This window comes from Protopterus annectens, chromosome 5.part1 (assembly GCF_019279795.1).
Source record: "Protopterus annectens isolate FY-2018-M chromosome 5.part1, PAN1.0, whole genome shotgun sequence".
Lineage (NCBI taxonomy): Eukaryota > Metazoa > Chordata > Ceratodontiformes > Protopteridae > Protopterus > Protopterus annectens.
The window spans coordinates 633,535,394-633,562,104 of record NC_056736.1 but is presented as its reverse complement, the minus strand read 5'-3'; the positions used below and the strand labels follow the sequence as shown (position 1 = coordinate 633,562,104).

The 26,711-nt window shown below is 41.2% G+C and overlaps 1 protein-coding gene across 3 annotated transcripts in view; it reads right to left on the bottom strand.

Annotated features, from left to right (window-relative positions):
- KATNAL1 (katanin catalytic subunit A1 like 1) overlaps positions 1-26,711 on the bottom strand; it is a 928,864-nt gene that overhangs the window by 675,028 nt on the left and 227,125 nt on the right. For 2 of the 3 annotated variants that reach the window (XM_044073251.1, XM_044073253.1), the window contains one exon: positions 18,005-18,183. In XM_044073251.1, coding sequence (XP_043929186.1) covers positions 18,005-18,169 — 165 coding nt within the window. In that variant the 5' untranslated portion in view covers positions 18,170-18,183. Of the gene's footprint in view, positions 1-18,004; positions 18,184-26,594; positions 26,650-26,711 lie in introns of all 3 variants that reach the window. The other variant, XM_044073252.1, reaches the window with a different exon arrangement.

Genomic DNA, 26,711 nt, shown 5'->3' with positions numbered 1-26,711 from the left:
GCATGCATCCTGGAGATCTATAGAGCACATCCAATTGTCCTTGCACAGAAGAGGCAGGATGGACTGAATCGTAGCCATTTGGAACTTTGACTTCTTTATATAGCGATTCAGCTTGGTGAGATCTAGAATTGGTCTTAGGTTCCCTGTATTCTTTGGCAGCAAAAAGAAGCAGGAGTAAGTTCCAAATCCTAACTGTTCAGTCAGAACCTCCTGGATGACTCATTTTCGTAGCAGCTTTTGAATTTCTTGAGTTGCATATCCCCACTGACTGGATGGAATGTCGGGGAGTTTCCTCCTGGGTCCTGGAGGTGGAAGAGAAAAGGGAATATAATAACCTCTGGATATTATGTTTAACACCCAAGTGTTGTTTATAATGTTTGTCCAGGCATCTAGGTGCAGGAAAACACGACCATAGACTGGCTCCAGAGATGAAGAGTTGGGCAGCGCTTCAGAAGTGCTGATAGGGCCTGCCAGAGAAAGAATATCTAAAGCCCTGGTTCTGTGGGCCCCCTCTACCTCCGGGGCGGTGTCTACCATTGAAACCTCCTACTCTGCCTCTAGAGGAAGTGCCCCCACTCAGGTCCTGAAAAGGCCCCTGAGATTTCCGGAACCAAGTTTTCTTCCCACCTCGCTGATTTCTAGAAAAGGTCATCTGAAGGCTAGAAAACAATTTCCATGGCACATAGGGTTTTCCCTTCCTGTTTGCTGTAGGTAAGAGTATCTTTCAAAAATGATCCAAACAGAGAGGTGCCATCGAAAGGGGCATTAACAAAGTATGCCTTAAAGAGTTCCGCAAAGTCACATAGCCTCATCCAGGCATGTCACCCTACAGTTATGCCTGAACTGGCTGCTCAAGAGGTACCTTCCACTGTATGGGAGATCAACCTCATTGAAGAATTAGCAATAGCTTATAGAGTAGCCAGTTGGGGGGAGACCTTTTTGAGGTCCTCCACCGACATGGTCTCAGCAAGAGAGTTTGAAAGCTCCTTGATCAAATCTCTTTGCAAGCGAGTAAAGTGTGCCATACAATTTAATGACCTTGGACTTCCAAAATGGCTGCACAGTGAGTAAACAGCTTATTTCTAGCTCTCCCAGTATGAAAACAGAAACTCAGCAGAGAAGGCCAGTAGACTTGTGCTTATGGGTACATTTCAGTAACTGGCTAGTAAGTGCACTGCCTGGATTCCAGGAATAAAGAAATACAGAAGACATGGAAAAATCAGCTACAAAATGTGAGGAAGAAACACTGACTGGGGAAAGTTCTGCAGCTCTTCAGCAAAAAGCAACCCAACCTTCAGAACTTCCAATAACCTACAGGAATATATAAGGCAACTGCATACAGACCTGGTTAAAATAAGCAAAACACTGATGAAATACTTCAACACAAATAACAAAAAGCTGGAAAAATGTAAGAAGCTTTAAACAGATATTCAGATGAGATGATAAAGCTGCAAAAATCAAAGGTTGAAATGGAGAAAAAGCTGGCTGAACGTGAGACTACTCAAGAAGAAAAGTATAAGAAAATAATAGAATTACAGGACAGCATGGAAAATCTGAGATTTTCAGCTATACCAGAGAAGATGGAAGAAACAGACTGCATTAATTTTATGAAAGCAAAAATAATCAACTGGACTGCTATTCCACAGAAGGAGTTGTTAGTTGAAAGGGCACATTGTGTGTATGCTCCAAATCTGGCTATAAGAAAGCAACCTAGACCTTTAATAGTAAAGATACAATCCTACCAGCAGAAGGAGTTGATTCTGACAAAACTGTGGCAGAAAGACAAAGTACTAAAAGTTGGAGATGGCAAGTGTTTGTGAAGAATGATTACTCATTGTACATCATAGGTTCATAGGTGTGTACTAGGCTAATGGCCCTGGAGCCTTTACAAGCCTAGCCCATAGAAATGCCCTGGCATCGTGCCGCCTGACATTAGTTCCCAGTGCCCCTATCAAGTACAGCCACTGGAGTGATCCCCGGAGTGAACTTTCTATTTCCCATCCACTCATCAAGATTTCTCTTGAAGAGGGCCAGTGAGGTGCTCTGCTTTACATGTATGGGAAATCTATTCCAGAGCATGGGCAGTCTCTGGGTTATGAACCTGTCCCTCCAGCATGTTCTGTTGATTGTGGTAATGAGTTTGAGGTCTCTGGAGCATGTGGTGTAGAGGGATTGGGATTTCTTTAGATGTAGCATTTCTAACAGAGCTGGGTCAGACATGGCTTTGTAAGTCAAGCAGAGATCGCCTCTTAGTAGACGATATGAGACAGAGAATAGCTGGAGTTTTCTGAGTCTGTCCATGTAGGACATGTGTTTAAGGCCTAGGATCCTCTTCGTGAGGTACATTTGTGGCCTTTCCAGCTGTTGCATGTGCATATTGAGGTACATGCCAAATGGGGCATTATACTCAATGACTGGCCTAATGAGGGAAGATTAGAGAGAGATGATGACCTCTTTCTTCCTGGATGCAAAACCCTTGGTAAAGGGATGTGACACATAGAAGGACTTTTTGACCACAGTGGCAATGTGGTGGTCGAAGGAGAGGTTGCTGTCAACCTGTGTCTCCAGATCTCTTATAACGTCTTCAGTGTTCAGTGGGCTCCCATCGATGTGGTAATTAGTGGAAACTGAGTTTTTCCCAATGGGGATGACAATGCATTTTTTGGCATTAAGCTTAAGGCCACAGTTTTGACACAAGTCATTTGTCTCAGTGAGGCCTTTCTGTAGGATGTCTACATCACTTGGGGAGTTAATGGCTCCCAGCTTGCAGTCATCTGCGAATTTAGTCAGCCAGAGTCCCTCTGTGTTGGCCTGGACTTCTGAGAATTAGATGCCAAACAGGAGAGGACCCAGGAGTGATCCCTGTGGGACTCCACTTGTGACTGGTCGGCAGTCTGACTTGGAGTCCACTACTTTCACACTGTGGGTTCTGTCTGTGAGCCAATTTGCAACCCACCTAGTGATATATGGGTTGATGCCTAGTTTGGTGAAGTTTATCAATAATTCCTGAGTGGGGAATGGTATCAAAGGCCTTGGTCAGATCAAGGTAGGCTGTATGGACTGCCTTGCCCTCATCCACAGCTCTGGTGACTGACTCAAAGAAGTCAACCAGGCTGAGAAGGCATGATCTACCTTTCACAAAACCAGACAGAAGAGGAGCAAATGTATTCCATTATTCAGGGAATGTTGAGATGCAGGTGTGAGATTCAAACTGCTGTACCCAGCTGTCTTCAATGTATTCTTCCCTGGTGGGACAAAATCATTTTTTGATGAAGTACATGCTAAGGAGGAAATACAAAAGTTTGTCCAACAAAAAGTAAGCTGTGAAACAGAAGGAGAGTCTGCTTCGTGTTCTTCTCGTAACAAAGACCACAGAGGGCCTGTACCTGTGAAACCTTTTCAAAATTTTCAATGGAAAATGCTGGAGAGAAGGAAGGGAGCACATGAGTAGACTAGAATAATTGAGAGTATGTTGGAAATGAAGCACAGACAGGATTTCAGAGATGAATAGTAATAGAAGCAGAAACTTAATATAGGTTTACAATCCAATAATTATATTTGTGAAAAATGACAGAACAAGAAAATCTGGAAATATTGGACTTTTTCAGAATTTGTTTGACTTGTGAGGAACTCAAAAGCATATGCTCTACTTCATGTCATTAATGTTCGGAAAAGTGCTTTGGGGAGGGGAAAAATAGGGAGAAAGTTAACTGTAAGTATAGATTTTTTTTTATTAAATAGTACCAATTTTGTGGCATGTGGTTTTCTTTACATGCTATAAAGTAAAGTTTTTTTCAGTTAGTTGTAAGCGTAATGGGGAATGTAAACAGGTGCTGCTGTTCTTTTTCTTTTTTTTTGTTCCTTCTCTATTTCTTCTTGTCCAGGTTTAAGAAATGTAGGTACTGTAATGTAAAAAAAAATCCTGGTTAAAAAGCGTGATAAAAAATGTGCTTTTTCTCACAGTGATAGAAGAAGATAAAAAAGATAATGGCAGATATGTAGTGCTAAGGGACTACTGGCAAGGAAGAAAGATAATACTGGCATGTATTTACATTTCACCTAAAACTGCTGTGATGGAGCTTAAGAAAATTCTGGGAGAAATAATCAGTTTTCAGCAAGGAATATTACTTATAGGTGGGGACTGGAATTTGATTTGCAGCATGTGAAGATGTGCCTGGGGGCCTCAGAGGGGGAAATATAACAAAGGAGGGTAGAGTTTTGAAGAAATTTATGAAAACATTTTGCATGGAAGATGTGAATTCAGTTATAGGAGTTCTGAGTGAATTTACATATTATTCCCAAGGATATAAAAACTGGGCTAGGCTAGATAGAATTTACATTTCACAGGAACATGTGCATTTAATTGAAGATCTTGATACTCACCCAATAACAGTTTCAGATCATGTACCAATAATAGCTAAAATAAAAACACAGGGTAATGAAATAAAAATGAGACATTAGCGCTTTCCCACCCATCTGTTGAAAAGACAGGAGTTTAAGGAATGGGTAGTGGAGATTATTTAGGAGCTGTTAGAAAGGATAGAAATTTCTTCTGAAATTTCTTCGGAGAATATAGCTAGGGAGTGGGATAAAATTAAGGTGGAGTTTAAAAATAGGGTGGAAACAAAAGAAAGGGAGCTATGGTTAAGAAGTAACGAGAATTATTTAGAGGGACTGACAAATGTTAAAGTACTGCAGAACGGGGGGATCTCACAGATCAAGAACAGGATTAACTGCAAAATGCTAACCGCAAAAAAAGGGAATACCTCGATAACATGCACAAGCCTAGAAAAGACTGCTGTTAAGCAACTGTTTTTGATGATAACACTGATCAGGGGCACTCATGGATCCAAGAGAAGACAGAGCTGGTAAGACCCCCATCTGGATTTGAGCCCTATGAATTTCTGCATCAACCTGTCCATATCGGTCTCCATCAAGCTCCTAGAGGACCTGGAAGAAGATGAGGAAGAAGGCCTGGAATGTCTGGTCAGAGTTCGAAGTAATTTGGAGGGCAAGGCAGGTGAGACAGGCTTAAGAACGAAGCTAGGAGAGCTGCTCAGATACAAGGTCCCGGGATCTGACCTCAGAGTCGATGTAGAAGGAGAATCACTTCTTAAGATAACCTCTGTCGGATCCGAGGGAATCAATGGATCCAAGCAGTATGAAACATTCTTCAGATCCGAGGTATTTTGAAGTTTCTCCGAAGGTCCAACGACACCCTCTGGGACATGGAGAGGGCTCATTTTTTGGTTTCCTTGGAGACGTGTTTTGGATGGGGTGTGAGCCCCCAAGATGAAGAAGGAGATGAAGTTGGAGGCAACCCTTTTAAGATAAGTTTCTTGCACCAGTCAGAAAGAGTGTGAGGGCTGAAAGATGCACAAATGTTGCACGGGGACTTAAGGTGTTCCAGTCCCAGGCAGTAGACACACTTCTTGTGGGCATCCGAATTTGGGATTTTAGGCCGCAAGAAGTGCATCTCTTGAATCAAGTAGGTTTTTCTGACACTCTACTGAGAAAGAAAGAGCATCCACTCTAACTGGTGAACCAGTTGCACACATAATAAACATAATAGTTCAAAAGGTAGCATAGAATAAGAAGTTATGTTCTTACCATAATGTTCCATGTTAGTTGTCTTCTTCTCGCTTTCTTTCTTGCTGGATGGGTTCGGAGCCGATTCTCGGCTTCGACTCGGCCTATACTATAGCTCGAGAGCTATTTATACCGGCTTGAGGCAGCCCTATAACCCACAATACCATGCGCTAACTCCCCAGATCTCGTTTGGAAGCTAAGACATAGTATAAATATATTATTATAATCCTCATTTGCAAGTACGGACTCCCAGCTAGTAACACTAAAGATACGAGGAAACCGTAACATGTTGTATCTCAAGAAATGGAAGGAGTCAGAGACCTCAAGTCTGTCCAGGCTAGGGGGCAGGAGGGAGGGATGCAAGAAAGAAGGCGAGAAGAAGACAACTAACATTGGAACGTTATGGTAAGAACATAACTTCTTAATGTTAAGTTGTCATTCTCGCCTTCATTCTTGCTGGATGGGACAGCCTCCTGGGTGGCTCAATGGAACAGACTCCTGAGTACAGTGGAACCAAAGTCAGCTCTATTTCTGGAGGCTATATCAAGTTTGTAATGGGCAATAAAGGTATGTTGGGAAGCCCATGTAGCTGCTGCACATATGGCATCTAATGGTAACCTTGCTTGAAAGGCCGTTGATGTTGATAGTGCCCTGGTTGAATGAGCCTTAGGCCTAGATGGAAGTTGCCTGTGTCTCAACTCATAGACAAATGTAATAATAGATGTCAACCACCTGGAGAGAGTAACCTTTGATACTGGAAGCCCTTTCTTTCCTGCAGCATAAGAGAGAAAGAGCTGGTCTGACTTTCTGAGTTGTTTTGTCCTGTCTAGATAATACCGTAGTTGGCGATGAACATCCAATTAATGTAATTTCTGTTCAGCCCTGTTGGAATAGTCTGGGAAGAAGACAGACAAGTCAATGGAGTGGTTTAGATTTGCTTCAGAGGACACTTTCGGTAGGAAGGAAGGATTTGTTCTGAGAGTTACCCTGTCTTTGTGAAAGACCAAATAAGGGGGACGGACAGACAAGGCTTGAAGTTCTGATACCCTTCTGGCAGATGTTATGGCTACTAAAAACAGAGTTTTCAAAGAAAGAAGCTTGAGGGAGCAAGAGGCTGCAGGTTCAAAGGGAGGCAGAATCAATAAGGTTAGAACCAAATTCAAATCCCATTGTGGGGGCAGATCCTTAACTGGAGGTCTAAGCAAAAAGATGCCCTTGAGAAAGGCTTTACAGAGTTTGTGGGACATAATATTTGCTTCTGAGAGCCCCACATGAAAATTAGCAATGGCCGCTAATTGTACCCTGATAGTGGCTGACGATGACCCTGAATGAAAGAGTTCCGCTAGAAAGTCTAGAACCTTATGAATGGGTGCATGGAAAGGATCTAAGGACCTAGCTTGTGCCCAGAGCGAAAAACACTTCCATTTACTCGCATACGTCTTCCTAGTATTGGACTTATGGGAAGCCAGAATGATATCACGGACAGGAGGAGAAATAAGGGGAAACCTGGCTATGGCTGGAAGTGGAGCAACCAAGCTGTGAGGTTGAGGGAATGAAGAGACTGATGCAGCTTGCCCGTGAAATGGGTCAACAGATCCGGAAGGGGTTCCAGATGTCAAGGCTGTTCCAGTAGGTAACTGTGCAGGAACGGAAACCATACTTGTCGAGGCCAAAACGGAGCAATGAGGATCATTTTGGATCTCAATGCGGTTGCTTTCTGAATTAATTGCGGGATCAATGGTAAGGGAGGAAAGGCATATAGGAGACCCCGGGGCCAATCGTGAACAAGAGCGTCTCTGGGGGCATGGCCTGGTAGAGGAAAGAGTGTGAAGAAATCGAGGCACTTGCTGTTTTGAGGAGTTGCAAAAAGATCGCAGCAAGGCTGGTCCCACTTCTGAAATATTCTGTCTGCTACCGCATGATTTAGAGACCACTCGTGGGGCATGAGGATAGTTCTGCTCAATCTGTCCGCTATGATGTTGGACTTCCCGGGGATGTGCATTGCAATCAGAAACCGTTGAGAGGAAATCGCCCATTGCCAAAGTCTGAGTGCTTCCCGACACAGGGGGTAGGACTTTGTTCTGCCCTGCTTGTTTATGTACCACACCACAGACATATTGTTCGTTTGAATTGCTATAGTCCCTGTGGGAAGAGAGCTCTGAAGGGCTTGCGACGTTAAAAGCACCGCCCTTATCTCCAGGACATTTATGTGCAGGTGGCGTTCTAATTGTTGCCATGTGCCCTGAACCGTCCTGCCCTGATAGTGCCCCCCCCCACCCGAACAGGGAGGCATCCGTTGTCACCATGGCAACTGGGAGGGGGGGACAAAGGGTCTGCCCTGAAAAAGCTGAGGGGGAAACCATCCACCAGGAGAGATGATTCTTACATGATGGGGTTATCAAGATGTTGTGAGTCATTGGAAGCTGTTGAAAGGACCACTGAGAAAACAGCATCCACTGGAGGAGCCTCATGTGGAAGCGGGCTAATGGGAGTAGAAGAATCGCCGCCACCATGAGGCCTAACACTTTCAATACTAGCTTGACTTGAACTCTGTTGGACTGAAACAGGGACTGAACATTCCGCCTTATGTCTGTCACTCTCTGAGGTGGTAATGTTGCAGACATTTCTGTGGTGTTTAATACGGCGCCTATGAAGTTTATACATTGACAAGGCGACAAGGAGGATTTTGCAAAATTTATAGAAATACCTAGATTGTTGCAAAGTTGAATAGTGTAATCCCTGGCCATTATAAGATGCTGCTTGGTGGTAGCGGAAATGAGCCAGTCGTCTAGATATGGAAACACCTGGAATCCTTTTTGTCTCAGGTGAGCCATGACCACTGCCAAGCATTTGGTGAACACCCGGGGGGCTGTGGTGAGACCAAAGGGCAGGGTTCTGAAATGATAATGACTGGCTCCCAGCCGGAAGCGGAGAAACCTCCTGGAGCGCCTGTGTATCTTTATATGATAGTACGCGTCCTGGAGGTCTAACGAGCACATCCAGTTGTCTCTGCCCAAAAAGGGTAGAATGGACTGCAGTGTTACCATCTGAAATTTTGTCTTTTGAACAGAGTTGTTCAATCTGCTGAGGTCCAAAATGGGTCTCCAGTCTCCAGTCTTTTTTGGTACCAAAAAGAATCTGGAGTAGATTCCGGATCCTAGCTGATCTGCTGGGACTGCCTGGATGACTCTTTTTTCTAACAGCTTTTTTATTTCTAGCTGTGCCTGACCCCTTTGTGCGGGTGGTACGTCTGGTAGGGGTCTTGGCGGTTGTACCGGAGGGGAAGTGAAGGGAATTTTGTAACCCTCAGATATGATCTTCTGTACCCATGTGTCTTGGGAGAGGGATTGCCAGGCTTCCAGGTACAGAGATAATCTTCCCCCGACTGCCTCCGAAGGCGGACAGTCGGGCAGCTTCTCAGGGATGCTGAAAGGGTTGGTCAGAGAAAGATTCCCTGGAACCCTGGTTCTGTGGACCCCCTCTGCCCCTGGGGCGGCGTCTGTTATTATTCCCCCTCTGCCTCTGGGGAAATTCACCACGCAGCGGCAGGCGACTCCCTGTGGTTTGCGGAACCACATCTTTCCACCCCTCTGTCCCTTAAGATAAGGTCTAGAAGGTGTGGAAAAATGGACTCCCACGGCAGAGAGAGTCTTACCATCTTGCTCGCATCTGGTGAGGGTATTCTTCACCTGAGGTCCAAACAATTCTGAACCATCAAAGGGGTGTTGGTGAAGGACGCCTTGAAGGAATCGGCAAAGTTACAGAGTCGCATCCAAGCGTGACATGTCAATGCAACACCTGTGCCTGCGGCCCTACTTGCTCCATCGGCTGTGTAGGAGATAAGCCGCATGGAGGAGTTAACAATGGAGTTCAGGGTGGCCAGCTGGGAGTTCATCTTGTCCTGATACCCCGCAGCAGAAGGATCCTGTACAGTATCACCCAGTTCTTTGAGCAAGTCTCTCTGAAGGCGGGTAAAATTACATAAATAGTTCAGCGATGGCATAGTAAAGGTCGCTGAAGCAAATGTCCGCTTGCCGTACCTGTCCATAGTCCTGGACTCTTTGTTAGGAGGATGAACAGGTACAGAAGGATCAGCCAATTCCTTCTTAGTGGCTGCTGCTACCACTACATCATCAACTGAAACACCTTTGGTGAGAAAGGATTTGTCCTCTGGTGCAGAAATAAATTTAGAGGGCCTCCTAGGGGTAGGTTCCATTGAATCAGGAGCTGCCCACGCCTTTCTAGCCACTACCTCCATTAGTGGGTCGAAAGGGGGAGACACCCAGGAGGTGGAAGGGCGAGATCCAAAGGCGTCAAGGTAAACTGACTCGTCCTCGGAGGGTTTGAGAGTGGACCAATTTCCCCTCTGTTTTAGGATCTCTAGGATGTCTGAAAAAGAGACATCCTCAGAGGGGGATCTCGGGGAACCCTCCGACTCATCCAAGTCGGTGTCCGACGTGACAGACTAGGGGGAGTCTATGTGCTTCCTCTTGCACTTTCTTTTCCTAGGGGGTTCCCCTGAAGCTTCAGGGGAGACCTCGGAAGAGGAGGAGACACCCAAAGTGGGTACCCTGCGCTTTGGATCTCTGCTGTCAGATGCAGGAGGATGGCCAGAGACCGTAACAGGCACTGTAGAGGGAGGAGCTGCAGAACTTAACCTTGGAGTGGACACTGGGTCCAGCACGCTCCTCATCACCTCGAAGGCTCCCCTATCAGGTACCAAGGGTAGTCCCGGCTTTTTTTTAACTCTAAAGCACTATAAAATGCTGTACCTAAATAGAATAGAAAGTGCCAATGGGCACAAGAAAAAACAGAATGGAGTTGGAGAGAAGAAAAAAAATAAATCAACCCTGTCACCTACAAAAACTAGAAAGACTTAGAGGGAGGAAAAGAGAAAGGAAAAGTACCTAGTTTTTAAATTACAGCAAGTAGTAAACAAAAAATAGAAGCCAAATCACCCACAACTTTCACTATAGCTCAAGATTCTGGAGAACCACATCTTATCGCAATGGCTGCAAATGAGATTTGAGGAGTAGGGGATGGTGTGGAACATTGGGGGTAGAGGGAGGAACTTGAGATTCGGATCCAAGTCTGAAAAATGCGGCCAAATCTGATCGGAAGGCTGGATCTGTAACCCATCTGTGAGGAAGAATGAAAAGCACAACATAAGATCTTTGTGATTTTTTTTGAACCACATATTTCTTCCCCCTCTCTGATTCCTGGAGAAGGATCTCTGAGGATTTAAACAACAGATTCCAAAGGCAGACAAGGTCTTACCATCCTGCTCACACAGGCTCTGGACTTTCGTTCCTTTGGACACAATTCCCCAAAGACTGTAGTTACAGACTGAGTAGGAGCTTGAAGGGGGAAAAAGTTTACCTGCACTGACCGACAACTGATTCACCCACTAGAGAGCTCCTTTTTAACAAACTCCATCTCTGAAATTGGAAATGAAAGGGGATGCTGGTGCTGGATCCTAACTGATTTGATGAGCCAATGAATCTTCCTCACATACACTCTGGCCAAAGAAATCATTAGAATAACAGAGCCCATGAAACCCATAATTCTGAAATATTCCTGGCAGATGCTACAGACTTGTTGGAATATCTCAAAAACTTCTCTTTTTAGCACTGCACTTTGTACTGAAGAAGAAAAGTTATCATGATGGATATGTACAGAAGGCATCTCAGAAACACTAGCCTGTGAGATGGAATGACAGAATATTTATCTATGTTCACCTGAAAACTCAGGCTGAGGAAAAGGTTTTTTATATATTTTTTTTTTACTCAAACCAGATATTCTTGACAACTTGTGAAAAAAAAATCACAAAAATAAAGTAACCATCTAAATATGGGAAAATGTGAATGCCCTTGCAACCAGCAATAGGCTATTTACATGAGCCATGCACTTTGTACACAGCCTTGGAGATGTTAACAAACCACAGGTCAATTCACAGAAAGTACAGTTGTAAAAGTAAATTACTGCAACAGCAGATGTTTAAACACATCACTGCTGCAGTTGCCATAAGCAACATGGGGTGTCCTGCCAAGGAACAGATCAGTCAGCTTCCAAAGCATTAAGGCTCCTTCCACACACTTTAATCATCGGTATGCTTGATGGATGCAGAGTAAAACCAGTGGCTAGGGCACCAAAACCTCAGAGTTTCCTTGCTTACAAAAATATATAGCCTAGAGCCCTAAAGATAAGAAAATAAAAATAAAAAATCCCACACTCTGGCAAAAAAAAAAAAAAAATAGCAAAAATCTCACACACTGGCAAAAAATAGCAAAAACATGAGGATGGATGTAGGAGTCAGCTACTGCAGTGGTGATCTATTCAAACTTTTACTGTTATGGTAAATTTACTTATACAGCTGTGCTATGTTCATCATTAGATCACTGCTGCAGTAGCCTTAAGCAACATGGGATAAATACCAGAGTTTACTAAGTAAGGGAGAAGGAAGCTAGATCGGTATCTAGGATCCATGGAAGGATAGTCCTGACAAAACCTGTTTCAGACCTAGACAAGGAATCTAGTTTGTAGTGCTTGATAAAGGTGTGCAGAGAAGACAGTGTTGCTGTTGCTAGTATATTTTTACAGTACACTCTTTCCAAAAAGTCCCTGAGTTATCCAGGGCCCTGGTATAGTGGGACCAGACTTTGCTTGTAAATCTCTTATTACGGTGACTATACCAAAAAGCCACAGCACAGGACAACCATTTGGAAATATTATGTTTAGACACAGGTTGTCCCTTTGTCTTACCTTAATAAAAAATAGAATATTAATCAGAAGTCCTGTAGGTCTTTCTTCTGTCACTGTACTATTTGAGCTACCTGTGGATATCCAGACTGTGTAGAATTCTCTCTCATGTTTTTTTTTTTTTTTTTTTTTTGGTTCTGGAAGGAAAACATGGAGATGAATAGCCTGGTTTAGTGTAAAATGACCTTAGGCATAAAATAAAGGATTTGTTCTCCAAGTTGCCCTGTCTTTGTGAAAAATAAGATGGGGAGATTCACCGTAAGTGCTTGTAACTCAGATACTCTTCATGAAGAAGTCAGAGCAAAACATAATACTGTTTTCCAAGCTAAGAACTTTAAATTAGCCTCATATGCAGATTCAAAAATTATGATCACAAGAAAGACCCACCTATCTTCTAGGTGAGCAGATGTATTAACTCCCATTTCAAAAACTCTTTCTCAAGAGGCAGGGAAAAATAGGGGATTTAAGGGCAGACGCAGTTATGCCAAAAGATAAATCTTGATAGAAGAGGAAGAGAGGCCATAGAATAACATACAACTACTGAAGAATCACAGGAGTCTGAGCCTTAAAGAATCTTGATTCTCTAACTGGCACAACTAAAAAACCCTTTCATTTACTCAGATATGATTTTCAAGTAGCACATTTCTTTGCCTCCTTTAATATTTTCTGCACATCCTCAAAAACAAGATTCCTAAAAAGTATTATAATTCCATCATCCAATCAGTCAACAAAAGAACTTGAAGGCTGGGGTATGTCAAACTTCCTCTGTCCTGTGTGAGTTAGTCTGTTCTCTGAGGAAACTTCTTGTAATTTCCCTTGGTCATTTTGAAAAGAAGGGAGAACCACTGTTGCCTGGACCAAAAGGGGGTAACTACAAATATCTTTGGAGAATCCTTTTGAATCTTTAGAAGGACTCTGGATATCAGAAGAAAGGGAGGGAAAGAATAAAGGAACATTCTGACTTGTGTGAATAAAAAGGCTTTTGTCTTCCAGGACTGCTTGCGAGACAAATTTCTTTAGCTGTCTCTTGTGACCAGAGGCAGACAGATCAACTTGACGAGCTCTCCACAGATAGATCAATTCCTGGAAGTCCCATGTGTGCAACTTCCATTCAGAGGTGGTCCATCCTGGTTCTGCTCAGCTTGACTGCCACAATATTCTGCTCTGACCACATGTATGTAGCCTGAAGGGACAAATTGAACTGAGTCAAAACATCCCACACTAACATACCTAGTCTGCAAAGGGGGAAGAACCAGATCCCCTCATGTTTGTTTACATACCACATCTATATGGTCTTGTCTATGATTACTAACAACGGGCTTGTAATCCAAAGGTGGTCCAGACATTTGAGAGCATTTATTAGAACCATCATTTCTTTAAAACTGGGTCTATATCACATCGAACTTGTATACGTTCGAATGATGTAATATCGATCCCAAAAGTCTGAAACGCAAAAATAGCAAAGCCACGGCACATCGATTTTTTCCCAGGGAAAAAAAATCGGTGGGCCGTTTTTGGAGATTTGCTATTTCTTCCGCTGTGATGTGATCTTGGAATTCGTATATTTAAGTAGGGGGGTGTGGGGGACACAGCCCCCCATGTTGGGGGAAGTGGGGGGTGAAGCCCCCCACTTTAGTTTTAGTTTAAGGCTTATGTTTTTTTTTTTTTTTTTTGTTAGGGAACAGTGTGTTCGTTATTGTGCGGTTTCGGACTTTTGAGTTCGATATTACATCGTTCGAACTTATACAAGTTTGACGATGTGATATAGACCCCTTCAAACTTATATGTTTTAACTTGTCATGTTCATTCTTGAGACCCTACTCTTTCATTCCCTTTGGCGCAGTCCCTCAAGCAAAATCTGAAGCATCTGTTGTTACAGACTGAGTCAGGGTTAACGAAGACAAGGAAAGACCAGGGTTGAGGGACAACCTATTCACCCTTAACAGAGCTTCATGACTTAGGTCTGTACTCATCTATTTAATATCTTTTCATTTTCAATAAAGATGTATTGAGTTCTAAACAAGTTATAAGAGCATGATTACTTTGAAGTCTCAACTGAGACTGGCTACAGTTTATGGCCCTTTTTCCCAATTTTGAGGAGGCTCAGTCAACAGCTTTGATGCTCATGAAGTACCAGTTTTCTCTGTGGTTTAATGTGTGTGTGTGTGTGTGTGTGTGTGTGTGTGTGTGTGTGTGTGTGTGTGTGTGTGTGTGTGTGTGTGTGTGTGTGTTAAAATACATATATACGCATATATATCACACACACACACATATATATATATATATATATATATATATATATATATATATATAAAATATATATATATATACACACACGCACACACACACATAGGTTTATATTAAAAACCTTGAAACTGCATCGGTCGGCCGGCTTGTGGCCGAATGGCAGTTTTCAAGTCGGCAGAATGTCGAACCGAAATGTATCGACTACACTACAGTAAATGGGTAGTGTAGTTCGAGTATTTGGGTTTGACATTGTGCAGGGAGATCGCGGTTTTGTGAGGAACAGGGAATTAGCTCATTTCCTCACTGCAGTGTGATCTCTGAGTTGGTATATTTAATGTGCAGGGGGTGTCGGGGCACAGCCCCCCTCCCACATGGGGGGATGCAGGGGGCGTCCGCCCTGCAGAATAGTAGAATTAATGTACTGTTGACTGTAGAGTGTAATGGTATGTTAATGTGCATAGCAGGTGGTGAGTGACGTCACCTCCTGCTATGTTGAATACATCGAACTACGGATGTCAATATATTAATTTTCGCCATGGTTGCTGTTTAGAAATTCTGAATTCAGCATTTCAGGTCAACATTCTGAACATTCAACAGAAGTGGATTCATAGTAAACCATATATATATAAATATATTTATATAAAACATATGCACACACACACACACACACACATATATATATATATATATATATATATATATATATATATATATATATATATATATATATATATATATAGACACACTTTATAATCTCGAACTACTGAAATGTCGAATTTCAGTATCTCAAGACTATAAAGTCGAAGTTTTGAAACAGCGAATGTGCATAATCGCAAATTCGAATACCTTGAATTCGCTGTTATGGCTTTACACTATGTAATGTCCGGGGTTGTATGTGTATTGGGTATTGCTTTTGTTTTCTGTTTGTACGATCTCTTAGTTAGTATATATAAGTAGGGGGGGTGTGGGGGGGCACATTTGTGATATAGGTTTGTGGATGTGTGTTGTTTTGTTTCTTTATTTTGTGGTGTAAGTGTTGTGATATATGTGTGGTCTGGTGTTTGCTGTGTTTTCGGTGTTTTAAATTTACGATTTTGGGCTTTCGGTGTTGTGTGGATTCGATTTCATGGCCTCGAAAAACTGAAATTCGAGATTTCAGTCTTTCGAGATTATGAAGTGAAAAAAATATATATATATATATATATATATATATATATATATATATATATATATATATATATATAGAATATATGGATCTACTTCATTAAGTCGAATTACCACAATGTTGAGAGTATAATATCTAAATCACAAAACACTGAAAATTTAAAACATTGACTGTTGTAACATCATATATGTTACAGTTCTGGTCTTATAGAGTGTAAATTTGGTATTATCACTTTAAGACGTTGTGCAGTGTTTTAAACAAACATGGTGGAGGTAACGTTTAACACTGGAAGCTAGTTTTTGGATTTTGTGGTGGAAAGTTGTGAGAAACGGGTAAAGAAGTTTTTTTTTAATATAGATTTATGGTGATAGTGGTAGGTAAAGTGGCGGGACAAGTGACTAGGAGGGTAGTGTGTTTGGATGTGTGTAGGTATTTTGTCCATAGAACAGGTGCGTGTGTTAAACTTATGGAGATCATGGTACAGTGGAGAATCAGGAAATTTACCTTGTCTCCACTGCAGTGCGATCTCAGAGCTGGTATATTTAATTTGTAGTGGGGGGGCTAACAGGAGCCCCCTGCAAAAACAGAGAAAAGGCTTAATCTGGAGTTTGTAAATACAGATATAATGTCTTAGGTGACAGCAGGGAGTAGTGTTGGTAAAAGTAGTTTGACATACTGTTTTCGATGTTATGTGTTTGTGATGGATTGACTGTCAGTTTTATGGATTTTCTTATTTTTGTTATTTAGTTGTTCTGATCTTGATGTATTGTAGTTCGATGTTGCGGTTATTCGATTTAATGAAATAGATCCATATATATATATATATATATATATATATATATATATATGTATATATATAGATACACACACACACACACACACACACACACACACACACACACACACACACACACACACAAATATACATACACAAGTGTGTTATAAAAATAAAATGGCACTTTCAGAAATTTTCAGGCACTGCTCATATGATTTAATACGTAATTTCTTACGAGACTTAAATAAGATTATGGCTTGAACCTATCACATCTGATGTGCTCTGAAACTTTAAAGAGTGTGCTGTTTCCACTAATTTCATCTGCCAGCATAACCATGCCAATTTATACTTACTTATTTTTATATGCTTTTTGCATCCCTGCTTATGAAGAGTCAGCAGCCCCATAGGTCTTGAGTTAAGCACGCTTGTTTACCATATAGTGGAGACCATCTACTGCCTGGGACAACATTCGACCAGGAGAAGCCATCATCCAGGCAGGCATAAAGATGGTTTTAGCCTCATTCCACCTCAGTAAATATGCCCTGTTCCTACAGTGAAGCATGTCTTTGTCCCAGTAGTTAAAGACCTTACTTCATCTCCTCAAACCAGGACCATCTGCATTTAAGGATGGACCAGGCCTTGCCCCCTGGAGCCTCACCATCTGTGATGCAGAGCTATGTGATGTTTCTGATTATTATGAACCCCACTTCTGGCAGCTGACATATACAAGTCAGTGGAGGGACTGCAATACCTTCTCCACTGCATGTTTATGCACTTGTACTGCAGAGACTACAGTCATTAGAATAACACAGTCGGGCACGCATTCACAGTCAGAGGTGTGTAATGCAAATCCACTTCCTGTTAGAGTAACTGTACTGCAAAGGTTGGACCACTCCCATCTTCTTATGTTAGGGAAGTTGGCATCGGCTTCTCACTCAAGTCTTCCCCTGGTTCCTCCAGCATACAGAAAGCTAAATGAATCCATGTCACCTGGGTCACAGTCAGGTCTTTCTTCATCTATGCCACGAATCAGTATCACACTCATTTTTATTCATTTTTAACTTTTTTGGTGACCCTAATGATTTGAGATAATTTGATGTTATTAGAAAGGATAGCTGACTGCCAGGAATGCTTATAATGCAGCAAAACTGTGCTCCATATATGAAATTAGCTGTGCTATTACGTATTCTTCAATGGAAATAATAAATAATTCCTTTAGTGAAAGCAGTAAAACCATGCATCTCTACAGCAGGCCAAAACACTAGACAGCTCAATCAATATAAGTTACATGTGTGTTACAATCACAATTACTTGTGATAACTGTTAAGAATACCACAGCATGATAATACAAGCCTACCCTAAAGCAGCAGTTAGTGAATGGTGTGAATTACTTTTCTGAGAGAAGACACACTGTAGTGCTTCAGTTCCATTACCTAGTATGCGTTTGAACCTAGGCAGCATATAGTTACCTCCTGCCATTTGGCTTTTAGTGCTGGCTCCTCCTTGACTGTCTGACAGTACTGCTGGATCTGCTGGATCACACCCTGATAGTAAACCTGTGAAGAATCATAGTTCCCAAGAAGAGCATATTCTCTGCCTTTTTTTGCACTGTCACAAAGCTCTGTTAGATTCATTTTCTTCCACAGACCTAAAACACAAACATGTCAGGATCTGACAATTAAAATGTCTTTATAAAATAGTATTTTAAAATATTTTGCATTAATATCCATAAAAATGGCAGTTGTTTAAATGCTGAAATGCCATTACTTATAGTCTTGCTTTTAATTTTAAATACAAATGACAAAATAAAACATCTTTCATTTACAAGTAATTACCTTAATTAATCAGTATTCATAATAATATTTTGATTAGAGATATGAATGTTGTCACATTAAAACAGGTGTCCCAGACATGAAAATTTATGTAAGAAATAAGCCAAATCTTATCAGCTTGGAATAGATCAGCTAAAATTTTCAAAAAGTTTTTTAATTTCTTTATTGCAGTTTTTTTAGGTTACAACATATAAGACATTATACAATGAGATACACACACAACATACAACAAAACATAACATTCTATATACAATATATACAAAGAAGTCACTTCAAGAATCCAGTTTTTGTACTAACCACATATTCTGCAGTAATAAGAAGAATAAAACAGTACCATTAGTTGTTTATTACATATACTAGAGAAAGTCAAACTAAAATCTCTATATAGGGTATGTGTTTTTTTAATCAACTTATATACGCAAATATTTATAAAATGACAATGTTAAAAAGGTTCTAAGTATATCCTTATTGATTGTCTTACATACATTGCATATTTCACTTTTAGATTTAATATTTTTACCTCTTGAGAATGAAATCTAATATGTATTCCCAATACTCTTGGTAATATTTACGTTTCTTAGTAACATATAGTAGCTTGTGGGAGGCAATGTATTTGATTGCTACATTTCTAAAACCTTCCCATGTGAGTGGGGCTGCAATAGTCCAATTCTTTGTAATATAGAATTTGACTAGAGAACATATGCTGGTGAGGACATGCTGTAAGACTCTGGGAAGATTATTCATATTTATGTGCAGTATAACTGTTTCCCAGGATAAAGTACTTTTCTGGTAGCCCATTTTCTCTAGTCTTGCCCTTAGTGAACACCATAGGTTATGAACTTTATTACATTCCCACATAACACGTAGAATGTCTTCTGGTTGTTTCTTGCAGTGAGTTCATTCAGGTGAGTATTTGTTATTAAATTTACAAATTTTTTAAGAGGTAAAGTATGCATTATTGTTAATCATAAGTTGGGTGTAGAATAACTTTTTGAACGGGCTGAATTTGAGCATGTTTTCGATGGCATCTTTTTTATTTTGTTCAGTAATTTGTGGGGGGGTTTTCTGCCAGCATGAGGAGAATAAAGTACAATTCTGATGCTTTATATCATTTATAAGTTCATAGATTCTAGAGATTATTTTCCCCTTGGTAGTTAGATTTTTTAGAATTAACTGGGACAAACTAGTATCTTGTTTATCAAAATTTTCAGTATGAAATTTAGTGTTTACAAGGTATTTGAGTGAGTTCATAATAATTCCGTATTTCTTTGGGAGATTGAATTGCTCTCGTAATTGTGTAATATCACATTCCTTCCATTTATAAATTTCCCATACTGTAATATCTCTTATTAAGTGATACTCTTGCAAGTTTATCAATTTATTATTTAGTAGCAAATTAGGATTAAGGTGTACAAGTTGCAGTAGAAGGAGGGCATTTGATAATTGTACAGATGAAAAGAGCTTTTGAGTAATTAAAACCATTTGTTTAATAAGTGGATGCAAATTTTTAACATAAACAGAGTTTTGGTTTAAGTTTAAGAATAGGAAAGCCCTAGAATTGCACCCAAGTGTCTTAATTTGTTCATACCAAATTCTAGACCATAAGGGGGACCACACGTTTGTGTTTGATTCATAATTTAAGATTTGACATAGTCTATATGCTTGGATAATACTGCAGTATAATTTAAAATCAGGTAACCCTAACCCACCTTTAGATTTAGGAAGTATAAGCTTTTCATATTTGATTCTAGTAGATTTAGGATACCAAATAAATCTGGATATACTTCTTTCCATGTCTATAAAAAATTCTGAGGTATAATTGTAAAATTAGTGTTCATTTGGAAAAGAATTCTTGGTAGCATGTTCATCTTAACGATACTGCTTTTTGATAACAAAAACATATTGATATTTTTCCATCTGTTCGTATCATTTTCAATAGTATTCCAGGTATGGGTTAAGTTATTTTCAATAATTTCACTAAATTTGGTACGGTTATGGATTTCTTCCTGTCATGTAACAACAACTGGTCAGCCTCAGCAAGAAGCTGAGATCCCTCATAAAATCCTCCAAAGCTAGTTACGAAAATAAAATCTCCATGGATTCTAAAGACAACCACAAAGCTTTCTACAGCTATGTCAAGAATCTCAATGGCAACACTCAGATCTGCTCGGAACTACAGCACAACAGCACTACATTTACCGAACCAACTGATATTGCCAACATCCTGGCAGACAGGTTCAGTGTAAACTTTACCCCCCCTCACCACCCACCCACTGTACCATCTCCATACCAGAAGATTGCAAAGCCCTGTAATCATGGATGCACAGGTAAAGACCGCACTCTCCAAAGCCAAGAACACAGCATCCATGGGACCAGACAACATCCCAGGCTGCGATCTACACGAACTACAGAACAAGCGGGCACCCCACCTAAATACCATGTTCAACCATAGCCTCACTTCAGGCTTTGTGCCTATGGAATGACGCACAGCGACAGTTATCCCACTCCACAAAGGGATGCCACCACTGACCCGGGAACTACTGCCCCACTAGCCTGACGAGCCTGGTCTGCAAGGCCATGGAACGCATCACCCTGGAGCTTATAAACAAAGACATAGGTAACCTCCAAACTCTGGACCCCACTCAGTTTGGGTTTGTAAAAGGTAGATCATGCCTCCTAAACCTGACTGACTTCTTCGAAGCAGTGACCAGAGCAGTAGACAAGGGTAAGGTGTTGCACACAGCCTATCTTGACCTCGCCAAGGCTTTCAACACCAACCCCCACTCTGGTATTATAGATAAACTCACTGTCACATGATGGGTGGTCAACTAGCTCACTGACAGAACCCACACAGTGAAAATAGCTGACTCCAAATCCGACTTCAGACCAGTGACAAGCGGAGTAACACAGGGTTTGGTCCTGGGTCCTCTCCTGTTCAGTATCTACTTCTCTAAAGTCCAGGCTAATACAGCTGGTCCCTGGTTAACAAAATTTGCAGACGACTGCAAACTAGGAACCATAATAGATTCGCCTAAGGATGTGGATATTCTACAAAGAGGCCTCACTGAGGCTGATGCTTGTTGTCAAAGTCATGGCCTAAAGCTCAATGCCAAGAAGTGCACTGTCATCCCCTTTGGGAAAAACACCGTACCCATGAACTACCACATAGGAGGTAGCCTACTAAACACTGAAAGTGTGATAAGAGACCTTGGGACACAGGTGGACAGTAGTCTCTCCTTTGATAATCACATTGCCACAGTACTCAGGAAATCCTTCTACATGGCACACCTCGTCACAAAGAGGTTCTCCTCCAGAAAAAGAGAGGTCATCGTTCGTCTCTACTCATCCCTCATCAGACCGATTATAGAGTACAACGCCCCATTTGGCATGTACCTCGCAAGACATCTGCAACAACTAGAAAGGCCACAGAAATACCTCACTAGGAGGATTACTGGCCTCAAACAGATGCCATACATAGACCGTCTCAAAAAACTCCAGCTCTGCTCCATCGCATATCACCTACTCAGAGGTGACCTCTGCCTAACATACAAAGCCATATCTAACCCAGATCTGATGGACATGCTACACTTAAGAAATACCAATCTCTCCAAGCCACACAATCCAGGGACCTAAACCTTGTCACCACAATAAACAGAACATGCTTGAGGGATAGATTCCTGTTCCAGAGACTTCCCATGCTCTGGAACAGGCTACTTATTTATGTCAAGCAGAGCTTCTCATTAGCCCTCTTTAAGAGAAATCTTGACAATTGGATGGGAAACAGGAAATTCATCCCGGGGATCACTGCTGTGGCGCTGCTCGACAGGGGCACAGGAAAATAATTTTCTTGGGTGGCGAAAGCCAGGGAACCTCGTTTGGCTAGGCTTATATAGGCCCTAGGGTCGATAGCCTAGTACATACCTATGAACTGGTATGTTTGTAGATCAAATATCAGGATAGACATTTCTATACTGACCAACCTTGACACAAAATTCCTGAAACAGCTACTCAAGTAAAATCGCCAGGAAAATAACAGCATTTAGCACACAAACCTGCATGAAAGTAAGGAGGCACAAAGGAAAGCAATGGGGTCAAATACCTTCATGTTGGAGAACCAAAAAAATAAATAAATAACAGAATTAAGTATAAAGGAATGGGATATCTGGCTCCATGGCACAGTGAAATGAAGCTCTGACTTTGAACAAGATAATCCAACACTAATACCAGCATGGATGTTGTGTGGAGTGAGAGTGAACAGCTAACACTGGCTTGCTCCTCTTGTGGGAAAGGGGACAGTCCAGTCTGCTTCAATGGTGGCACCCACTACATAGAGAGGTATATGGCACGCAGCACCAATGGCTGTTACTGGGAAGTGCTTGGTTTTACCAAGCCTCATCCATGCAGTAACCTTTAAAGAGTGTGGGTTAGAACAGACATGCCTACAGTGAAGGCACAGTGGGAAAGTACACTTGTGTAAATAAATTTACTATACCAGAAGATTTTCAAATGATCAAGATAGATTAGGTAGGCAGGTAAGTGTCAGAGTTAGAGTGTGAACATAGCTGAAAAATGCAACTCTGAATCTCAGGTCCTCCAATCTGTGTTCAATTCTTTGGGGGTGGGCTTGGCATAAGGTGTTTACTTCACAGATATAAGGTACAGGGTTTAGTTCTGACCTCAAGCTATTGGCTAGGTTTAAAATCACCCTTCAGGGCAGTTAGCCTAGTATTCACCTCTGAACCTATGAACTGATGCAGTAACCTTAGCTCTATGAGCTATATCCTACCAAGGATAGAACAGCCGGACAGCTTCTAAAGCTTCAGAGCACCTTCAAAGTGCCTGAATTGTCAGGCAGCTGGAGTTGAACTGACCAAAAACAAGTTTGGATACCAAGCCCTTCATAGCTTTCCTGCCAACAAAAAGAAGCAGACAGCCCTGAAAGGACAATACTAGAAAGAACAAAAAATAAATAACTACACCCTGGCATAAATAATACATCAAAAATAAGAAGGATGGTAAGAGGGAGCAGCTACTGTTGCAGTAATCATTCGAAAATCTATTGTTATGGGAAGTTTGCTTACACAGTTGTACTATGTTCAGCATATTGATCATTGCTACAGTAGCTTAACTACACATGTATATTACCCAAACTTACTACACTTGAGAGATGGAAGAAGAAGTGCCCAGGAGCCCCTGAAGAATGATCCTTGCAAAGTCTGATCTAGACCTAGAGAAGGATTCCAGCTTATAGTGATTTATAAAAGTACATACAGAGCACCAAGTTGCAGCTTCTATAATACTTCTAGAATCAACCGTCTCTAAAAAGCCATAGATGAAGCCAAAGCTCTAGTAGAGTGGGCCTTGATCCTGCTTGGAAAAATGCTGTTGTGGTGGGTATAACAAAAGGTAATGTGGAAATAGACTGTATTGACACAAGTTCTCCCTTCTTCTTAACTTGACAAGAAAAGAACAGATCCAAAGATCTGAAAAATTTAGATCTGTCAAGATAGTACCCGAGCTGTCAGTGGACATTCAAAGTATTGGTTATCCTTCCTCCTTCATTTTTAAGATCAGTAAAGAAGAAGGGGGACTGGATAGTTTGGCTTAAAGAAAACTCGGACACCACTTTAGGCATAAAAGATAGATCAGTTCTCAATGAAACCCTTACTCTGTGCAAAATGAAATAGGATAGACTCACCATAAGAGCTTGCAACTCAATACTCTTCCTGCAGAATTCAGAGCAATTAGCAAAACTGTTTCCTATGTAAATAGTTAACCTCAAGTCTGCCAAATCAGCTGGTTCAAACTGAGCAAGTGCTGGCTTCTCTAACATAATATTAAGATTCCAAGAAGGGGCCACTGGTTTTCGTGGATACCTTATAACTAAAACCCCTCTGAAAAACATTTTGACATGAGAAAGCCTTGGAACAGAAGAATCCATGGGAAGACATGCTGAAATGACCAATAAATGAACCTAGACAGAGGAGTAAGAAAGGCCATAACATAGTAACTTGCATAGATATTGTAAAACAAGAGAACAACTGGCCCTGAATAGGTGCTGGTTATGTTGTTGTTGGCACCAACCAGAAAACATTTTCCATGTGCTAATATATTATTTCTAGTAGCAGGCTTTCTTGCCTCCATTAGTACCTGCTGCACTTCCTCTGTAAATGGGTGCCTAGAGGAAATTAAGATCCTATTTTTAGAGTCCACTCTTTCCAAAAAGCCGCAGAGCTATCCAGGGCCCTGGTAGAGTCAGGTGTATCAAACAACCCTGATCTTGTGTGAGTAGATCAATTCTGTGAGAAAGCTTGTGGGAATTTCCCCTGGCCATTGGTAAAATAAGAGAGAATGGTTATTCCCTGGGCCATAAAGGGAGTCACCCCAATGATCTTGGGAAATTCCTTCTGAAAAATCACAAGTACCCTGGATATCAGAGGGAAAGGTAGAAACAAGCATCCAGGGACATTCCTGTCAAAGAAATAGAAAAGGCATCTGTCTTGTGGGCCTTCTTGCATGGAGACCTGCAGAAGAATCTTGCCAGCTGATTATTTAGAGACAACCCCAGATACAGATTTTGGAAGACCTCTGATCTAGCTTGTATATGGGAGGGTCGGCCATGGTCCTATTCAGCTTGTCTGCCCACATTATTACTCTGACAGAATGAAGGATGCCTGTAGATTGAGATTGTGTTGTGAAGCTATATCCCAAGCTAATATGGCTAGTCTATAAGAGGGGTATGACCTGTTTTCTCCCTGCTTGTAGATGTACCACATGACTGTGGTATTGTCTGAAACAACTTGAAGAGGTTCTGGGACTGAAGATGATTCAGAGAGTTGAGTGCCTTTACTAAGGCAAACATCTCTTTCACATTTATGTGCTTGCATCTGTCCTAGGAGTCTCACACACCTTGCATTATTATCCCTCCTAAAACTGCTCCTCAAGCAAAGTCCGAGATGTCTGTGATGACTGACTGCCTTGGAATAGGGAGGGATAAGGGGGAGACCTGAATTTAGGGAGACATACTGTCTCCACCATGTAATTTTTCTACTGACAAACCCCAGCACTGTAATTGAAAAAGATAAGGGATGTTGATGCTGGGACCAAAGAGACTTCAGAAACCATTTTATCTTCTTCATGTGACATTTTACCAGTGTTATCATAAGAATCATAGATGTCATGATACCCAAAATCCTGAGGTATTCCCTCACACTGACTCAAGTCTGAGTGGAAAACCGTCCAGATAAATCTAGATATAGATCTATTTTTTTCATGTGGAAGAAAAGCTCTTTGAACTGAGGTGTCCAGCTAACAACCCAGTAACACAATCCTGTGTGAAGAACTCAAAAAGGATTCTTGAATGCTCTCTTGGAATCCCAGCTTGTGAAAGAGACCTCTCACCCAAGTGAGAGCTTTATAACATTTTAAAAAAGACTCTGCAAGATAAACAAGTCATCTAAACATGGGGGAAATGAAGAAAATGATAAGCCTGTAGCCTGCAACAAGCTATAACTGCAGCTAGCCACTTAGTAAACATTCTTGATGCAGTGGATAGTCCAAAGGTAAGGCAAAGAACTGATAAACTGATCCAGACACACAAACCTTAAGAAACATCTGAAGTCTGGATGAAAATTAAAGTGATGAAAAGCATCTTTTAACTGTAGAGATACCAGGAAGCCTGAATGAGGAAGAATAAGTAACTCATTGTGAAAAGACACCATTTTGACGACAGGCACTATCACAAACAAGTCTAAGAAGAGAGACCCAGAACTGGTCACAAGCGTCTTCTTTCTCTGGAAATAAAAACATCTTTGAACAAAAAAAAGCGTTCCCAGCTTAGGAAGGAGGAACTGATTCTATCACTCCCTGGAACAGCATATAATAAATAACAGGTGGAAATAAAAGGTTCTGGTCTGGTGGAAGAGGAATAACCTCCTGGCAAGGCGGAATATCCTCTCACTACCATCTATACCCTTGATGAATGATCTTCACAACTCATTTGTCAGAAACTATCTACTACCAAAGAGAAAAATGGAGATTCAGACTTTCTGGAAGGGAAGAGGGGCAACCAGAATGGAAGAGGGGCACAATGTCCCTTAAAAAGTCAAACTGACTTGCTGGATTGTCCTTAGTTTTGGAGGTTCCTGAATTCTTTTTGCAGCACCCTTGCCATTACATCAAATTGGATGCCGAGTTAGAAAACTATTCGAAAATTTGAGTAACTTACTCCTTTCTTTATATTTTTTGATCACATCTGCAGCAAGGGAACCAAAAGTGAATCTCTATAAAAAAAAAAAAAGAAAATAAAATCTCATTATTCACATCCTCTTGGGAGGTTCTGAGA